Source organism: Anarrhichthys ocellatus, unplaced genomic scaffold (genome assembly GCF_004355925.1).
Source record: "Anarrhichthys ocellatus isolate YVR2014 unplaced genomic scaffold, GSC_Weel_1.0 scaffold20, whole genome shotgun sequence".
NCBI lineage: Eukaryota > Metazoa > Chordata > Actinopteri > Perciformes > Anarhichadidae > Anarrhichthys > Anarrhichthys ocellatus.
In genome coordinates, this window is record NW_022280050.1 from 2,015,928 (window position 1) to 2,023,471 (window position 7,544).

Below are 7,544 nucleotides of genomic sequence, written 5' to 3' on the forward strand. Positions count from 1 at the left end.
CTCAAGTCCTCTTCTGAACTTAATACTTCCCCTTTTCTGTCAAAATCTCTTCTCATAAAGCACCGATATGTAGGATCTGAAGATATCAGACTGTGGTGACTCCAAATGACAGGCACAACCTAAAAAACACAAGGTACCTTAGGACAGCTTCTTCGTACTACTACTATTCAAAATGCTAATACTTTCTGTAGGTCTGCACCAGGACATCTGTTTAGCTCTGGTATTGGAGAGAGGATGAATTTAAAAATGTAATCGTATAAAACCATAGGACAAAAAAAGCCCCTTATTTTGTGATTTGTGTTATTGGGCTGTATGAATAATATTGACTTGACTTTTAAAGGAAAAGGGAAAAGGGTTTGACAAATTGCACATAACAAACTGAATAATATAAAGTGCATATGATCTAATATAAAGTTCATGTTAGTTAACAGCAGGCAGGCTATTAAATGTATTTATAGTTGTGGCCACCAGAGGTCAGTGTCGTCATTACTTCTGCCAGGTGTGATCAAAAACTACAAATGAAGTGATGAAGTGATCATAAATGCAAATACTTTTACTTTTTTATGATTTCTGGATCTTTTCACCTTGTTCTCTTTACTTTTAACCCAACCATGCCATATCACCACCATCTTTAGTTTAGTTTGGTTAATTTATTTTGCATAATTCAAACAATAAAATAAAAATAAACAAACATAACAGAGATAAATTTGAATATCACAGTGCAGGAAGAAGCAAAAAGCCAACTGGACTTATTTGAAGCCTACTACCTATATAATATTAAAAGGTTACAATATTGCAGAGAACATAAAGTGAATATGCATAAGATGTGACTACGTAAAATATTATTGAAAAGATGTTTTCCAAGATATGAAATATGATAATAAACCTTATTACAGATGTGAACTTATGATTTTATGTTGAAAATATTCCTATTTTGTTTGTTTGTTTTTGCCTTCTTGAGTGAGGAGTTGTTTGTTAGCCAACATCAGTTTTTACATAAACACAATTAAAGTGATTTTGATTGCATGTAGAGTTTTGAAGACAATTTGGGGAAATGTATTTGCTTCATTTTGCTTTTTTTTTAGGATTTGCATTGCTTTTGTGAATTAAAAAAAATGAAGCTTTTCTTTCAAACAAAGGAGAAACACGGTAAAGTAAAATGAATGTAGCGGGATCAGGATGATTGATTTAAAGTCAATACAGGGTTACTGTAACAGCAGGCAGACTAATGCATGTGTTTATAGCTTTTGCCATAACTGCCACAACCACGATACTCCCGGCATCTTCGACAGCAGTCGAGTTGCATCGTGGGTAATGTAGGCTCCAGGTTTTGACAAAGAAGAGGGAGAGTTCGACATTGTTATAGAAGTGCAATGCTGAATGGTTTATTTCAAGGGTTACAGTTCTAGTCAGTCAAGAGTGAATCCATATCACAACACCATCAGCTGTCTCTACCCCAAAAAGCACAGCTAGTTCATTTCCCTCTCGTCAAAAACATCAAAAGAGATTTTTTTTTCCCTTTTGTTTTATTTGTTTTTACCTAAGAATTAACCATTTGTGTAATTCTGTTTACCTGTCTGTAGAGGATGCTGCAGTATCACAAACGAATACAAGATGTTCAGAACTGTAGCAGGGGATTTTTACATATGTGCAGCAAAAAACCACCCCAAAAAAAAGTATATTTATTTAAGACGTGTTATATGCTCAACTTTCATCAAGTAACAGATGTTTGGCGGGTAAACAGCATCACTATTTCTGTAATTTAAGAACTCTCCTCAGTTTGCTTTGTTTGAAAGTGGGGAAGTTTGACAAAATGTGCTGTTTTCATATTTACACAGAATGGCTTTTTCTTGTGCGATTACAGCTGCAATCAAATTGCTTGTATGTGCAGACATACGTAGCCAATGAAGCTGAATCTGATTCTACAGACAGTGCAAGCAATGGACAGTATCAAGTTATCATCAATTGCATTTAGGACTGTCGGACTTTGTGTTCACTTCTTGGCCAATTGTCCCGCTAAGCAGCATCACAATGTGTGTGTCATTGCTCATGTCACGCGTCCCGCCCCATGAATGAAAAGTATTTTCACTGGTACGGTTTAGGAGGTAGGTGAAAGCAATCAGGGCCAAACATGGTTGAGGTGGTGGTGCATTATTTGACAATAAATACCACGCATATGTTGACAAAACAATCTGAAGTCACGGTCTACTTACTCTGGGGTTGAGATTGTTTTGTCAACTGCTGTTTCCAAGGTCAGGAAGTTACTGTGAAGCGCAACATGTACACAAACCACAGGGATCAATGCATTACAAACCGTATCAATTTTATTCAAACTGTACACATACAACAGGCTTATCTCATAAAAAAAAAAAAAAAAAAAAAAAGTGAAAAAGACAAAAGAAATGAGTATCCCCATAAATACAATATGCCTTTAAAAACAGAGTGTGTTTTCTTGGTAGGTTGCATATGTTCCAATAAAAAAAATTTTTTTTTAAAAATCACACACTCATAATCCTTCTGAAAACGTAGTACAAGACAAACAGCCATCTGGTGGCATTGACAGTGGCAGATCTCTGCTGCTTGAAGTCAATTACACAATAGTTTTGCACCGTTTACTTAAAACATGGACGAGAGACGACTCGTGTAGCAGAGTGTTTCCTAACTTAGTCCTACCGACTGACTTTAACCAGGGTCGAGGTATGTAGTGCATTCACATGGGAAACGTGACAGTTCTTGTATACAAACTGCTCTAACAGTATACGATTGGTACTTAGGGTATATATCTAGCGTTAGTATGCGTGGATTCAGGACAGAACTTAAAGAGATTAAACATAACGGAAACAGTCTACAAGGCCATTATGTTGTGAGTTTACCCTCATCGCTGCAGGATGTTTGAATTCATCATTTACAGGTGACGCATGCAGAACATGTGCTGTACAGCGAGAAACAAGACCGTCTGGCAAACATGTGCTGCTATCAATCAGGATAGAAACATTTCTGCTCAGGTTTCCCCACAAGATTGAGATTATTTAGTCCGAGAAATAAACCGCTTTGTTGAATCAATGCAAAACAGCCAGTGTGCTGCATACAACAGAGGATCGATGGGACTCAATCACTGGTTACTTTTTTACGATGATGCTATTATTATTATTATTATTATTATTATTATTATTATTATTATTATAGGTCCTCAATTTCATTAACAGTTTTGTCGTAATAAATGTCTCCAGTGGTTGGGTTCCAGATAACACGGCACAGTCTCTCTCTCTCTCTCTCTCTCTCTCTCTGTATCAAAATATAAAAAATATTCCCACAAGGTTGTGAACGCTGAGCTCCTTCCTGGTGTTTCCACGATTTAGAAGATCAAACATGAGTCCTCAGAGAAGATACAAAAAAAAAAAAAAATGCAGTTTCTCCATGTTTGAAGGCTTCTGTAACGTAGCCCAGACTCTAAAAAAAAAATAGATGCTCAGTCTGCGTGTGAACCATGTAACACTTCAAGTGAAATCATAAAAAAGGGGGATGGGGGCAGATACACTGGGAGGAATACAGGCGTGAATGTGTACAGTCATCTTTATCCAGGATAAAATAACATGAGCAACCATTTCCACTCAGCGTGGATCAAGTCTGTATCCTTGAAATGGTGCTTTGGATGTCTTAAAAGCTTAAAAAGTATTTTTTGATGGAGGGATCCAACAGTGGAGAGACCACACACACAGAGACAAACAATGAGCTGTTGTGACTTCCTGTGTGTGTGTGTGTGTGTGGTCTCTTTAACTGTTTGAATCAGTCATTTTTAACACTTTTAACCTTTAGGATAGCTGTGCAAACCAATACATAACTTCATTCACCTTCGGAGTGAACATTCAATACAAGAGCAAATACTCAACAGTCAGAAAATTAAAAAATAAAAATAAAGTAACATTGAAATAAAAGTTTTGATTCATGGGCGTGGAGTCACGGGTCGATGGATTATTTGCCAGATTAAAAACAGGCGAGATTGTACTCTGCAATTTCTCACACACGCACATATTAAAGCATTTCAGTCTTAAACTAAAAGCAGAGTGACTTTAAATGTGTAATCCAGGCATCCCTAAATAATGGATTCACAGTCAGCGGGTGACCTTTGACCTTTTTCACTGCAGCATGGACAGAAGGCCACACTTCTCCACACATCAGTCCTTTCTGATATGGTGACAAACTCTCACCAGAGGTGACAGGAAGTACATTAAAATTGCGATACTGAGGATATAATCAATAACAATAATAATAATAATAATAATAATAATAATAATAATCGGGAGTTTCATATCAAAAGTGACCTCACCAGTCTGGCAAATACAGTCCAAGGACCAGTATGGCCATTTACACCAGTTCATATTCCAAAGATGCAAAAGCCAGGAGGAGTGTGGGCTGTCTGGTGATGACAAAACTCACCCAAAAATAAATCATCCAACTTGTATCGAATATAGATCAAAGTTTGGTTGTGAAACATGAAAAAAAACAAAAACATATAAGTCCAAAATAGTATTAAAAATGAAAGCTATTTGACCTCATTTACATGGTTATTAAATCCAAAAACATCGTGGCTTTGTGCCTTTTCCTCCTCCACACCTCACACCGTCGTCTCTCCGTGGTTGCCGTTGCTGAGGCGCTTGTAGAACCTCCGCCATGATTGAAGAGTCTTGCCGGACCAGACCCAGAAGCCCGACGTGATCCCGACTATCATGGTCATCAGGTATTTGATCATGAACACGGTGAAGTCCGGGGTCATGGGGGCGAAGTTGTGGACCGGGCAGGGCACGGCGAACCGCTTACAGGTCTGCATGTGCCAGGTCCGCTGCCAGTGCTCCCTGAAGGCCTGCTCGTAGAAGTAACAGGCGATCACGATGGTGGCCGGTACCGTGTAGAGCACGCTGAACACCCCGATGCGCACCATCAGCTTCTCCAGCTTCTCCGTCTTGGTGCCGTCGTGCTTCATGATGGTGCGGATCCGGAACAGGGACACGAAGCCCGCCAGGAGGAAGGAGGTACCGATGAACAGGTAGACGAACAGCGGAGCCAGGACGAAGCCGCGGAGGGCGTCCACGTTGAAGATCCCCACGAAACACACCCCGGTGAGGACGTCTCCGTCCACCCGGCCCATGGCGAGGATGGTGATGGTTTTGATGGCCGGGACGGCCCACGCGGCCAGGTGGAAGTACTGGGAGTTGGCTTCGATCGCCTCATGGCCCCATTTCATCCCGGCAGAGAGGAACCAGGTCAGGGACAAAATCACCCACCAGATGGAGCTGGCCATCCCAAAAAAGTACAGCACCATGAAGAGGATGGTGCAGCCCTCCTTTTTAGTCCCCTGGGCCACCGTTCTGTAGCCGTCATCCTTGAATTTATCCACACAAACAACTTTGTCCTCCAGGAAGAACCCAGCAGCGTAGGCCACCGCCACCATGAAGTAACACCCGGATAAGAAGATGATGGGCCTCTCGGGGTACCTGAACCGCCTCATGTCTACTAGATAGGTGAGCACGGTGAATAAGGTGCTCACACAGCACAAGATGGACCAGATCCCGACCCACAGGCGGCCGAATTTGACCTCATCCTCCCGGAAATACATAATACCGGTCGGTTTAGTGGGCTCACATGGGGCCCCGCAGTCGTTGACCCCCATAAACCGGTAGCCCAGGTAGGCAGGCACCTCCAGCTGCAGAGGGCACGAGAACTGGTGGTACTGGTTGTTTTGGGACGGGCGTTGGTTGGGTCGGCCTATGTTTGTGGGGAGGGTAACCGTGTCTGGTGCAAAGGGGGACGAGGAGGACGGGCTGCTGGGCTCGGATGTGTTCTGGCCCACGCAGATCTCACCGGCTCCGTGCACGGGGAAAGCCTCGCAGCGGAGCCGCTCCGGCCACTGGAAGCCGAATTTATTCATGAGGGCTTCACACCCCTGGCGTGCACGCTCGCACAGGGACCGACACGGGGGGATGGCCTGCTCCAGCACCGTGCACACCGGTGCGTACATGGAGCAGAGGAAGAACTTGAGGTCTGCAGAGCACTGCACCTTGACCAGAGGGTAGAACTGGTGCACCTCGAGTCCGGCGTCCTCCTGGTTCGTGTGGCCCAGGAGGTTCGGCATGATGGTCTGGTTGTAGGCGATGTCGGTGCAGAGCGGGATGGAGATGGGCTGGCAAAACCCGTGTTCCGGTACCGATATTCCACTCTCGCTGTTGTAATTTTGAGCAGATGTGGACGAGAAGGACAGCCCGCACATCAGCCACATGATCCGCAGCAACACGGAGCCAGTGGTGGACCTGGCCGCCGCCATAGTTGAGGAGGAGGAGGAGGAGGAGGAGGAGGGGGGAGGGAAGGAAAAACTTTGATCCAAGTAGGGCGACTTTAAAACGGTTAAAAAGCAAAGAAGTCTACATTAAACGTCGCAAAACTTTGCACACGGTCCGAGTACTTCCGAGTTGAAATTGCCTTAATCGTCTTTTCCTCGTGTTCTATGACGATAAATCCAAGTGAAACGTTCGCCGTGTCATGACTTCTTGATGGTCTTTGTAAGTGACTCCAAGCAGCCCACTCTCACTCCCGACCCGGTGAAAAAAGCACTTTAAAGTCCCATTTTCTTCAAGTTATGCCAACCCAAGTTATTCCGGCGCGTCCAGCACGTAACCGCGGTTACTTTAGCGCAAAACGAGACACGTTTTTAACTTAAAAAGGCGTATATTTCCATCGTTTTTCGACTTGACTTCACACAGAGCGTCGGTTCACATGCTGAGCGGTTGGAAGTCCAGAGGCTCGCTCTCCTCACTCCGTGCGGATTCCACCGGTTTCAAGGCACCCCCTTCATTCACAAGACCTTCCAGCAGAACGCAGGGCGCCTTGAAACCAATGCCGCGTCTCAGCCAATCACAGCATTTGTTTTCCTTACGGACTCGTTTTTGATTGGCCTGTACTCCCTATAGAAGGAAATGTGTTACAGTAATTACATTACACCAGAAACTTTACAAAAGAATATATTTTTCTACTGAAGCTTTTTTTTTTTTTAAAACCTACAGTGGATTTTCATTTCTTGCATTTCATTAATGACACAAAATATACAAAACTACGTTTCTTGCATTTATGAAAAAAGGTTTTAGAAAAAGAATGTAAATCCCAAACAGCAATAAGCCTATAACATTACTTTAAAATATGTCAACGGTCAAATTATTCTTGTAATTCTTTCTTTGTTATTTATTTATCTTCCTTACTTTTACAGAATAGTTCATGCTCATTATGGGGGGGGGAGAACAAAGCAAACTGTACTACTTAAGAATGAATGATAATTTTTTGTTTTGATTTTTTTTGCCATTTTTAATGCAGCTGAAAATGTGCAAAACTTTTAAAATCTACTACTGCAGAATAAGATAAGTTTACTGTTACTTTTGTTGAGATGATCTGTTTAAGTTTTAAGCTTTTTGCCCACCAACACTATTTCAGTGTGCAGCTGTGAAGTTGAGCGCTCTCCATCTCTTCACAGAATCTCCACACACACAGTCGCTCACTGT

General features: G+C 42.4%; 1 protein-coding gene across 1 annotated transcript; it reads right to left on the bottom strand.

Annotated features, from left to right (window-relative positions):
- Window positions 1-3,272: 3,272 nt before the first annotated feature.
- Window positions 3,273-6,824, bottom strand: LOC116389768 (frizzled-7-A-like). The gene has a single exon (XM_031858716.1). The coding sequence runs from the start codon at window positions 6,317-6,319 to the stop codon at window positions 4,616-4,618; it is 1,704 nt and encodes a 567-aa protein (XP_031714576.1). The 5' UTR covers window positions 6,320-6,824; the 3' UTR covers window positions 3,273-4,615.
- Window positions 6,825-7,544: the final 720 nt, after the last annotated feature.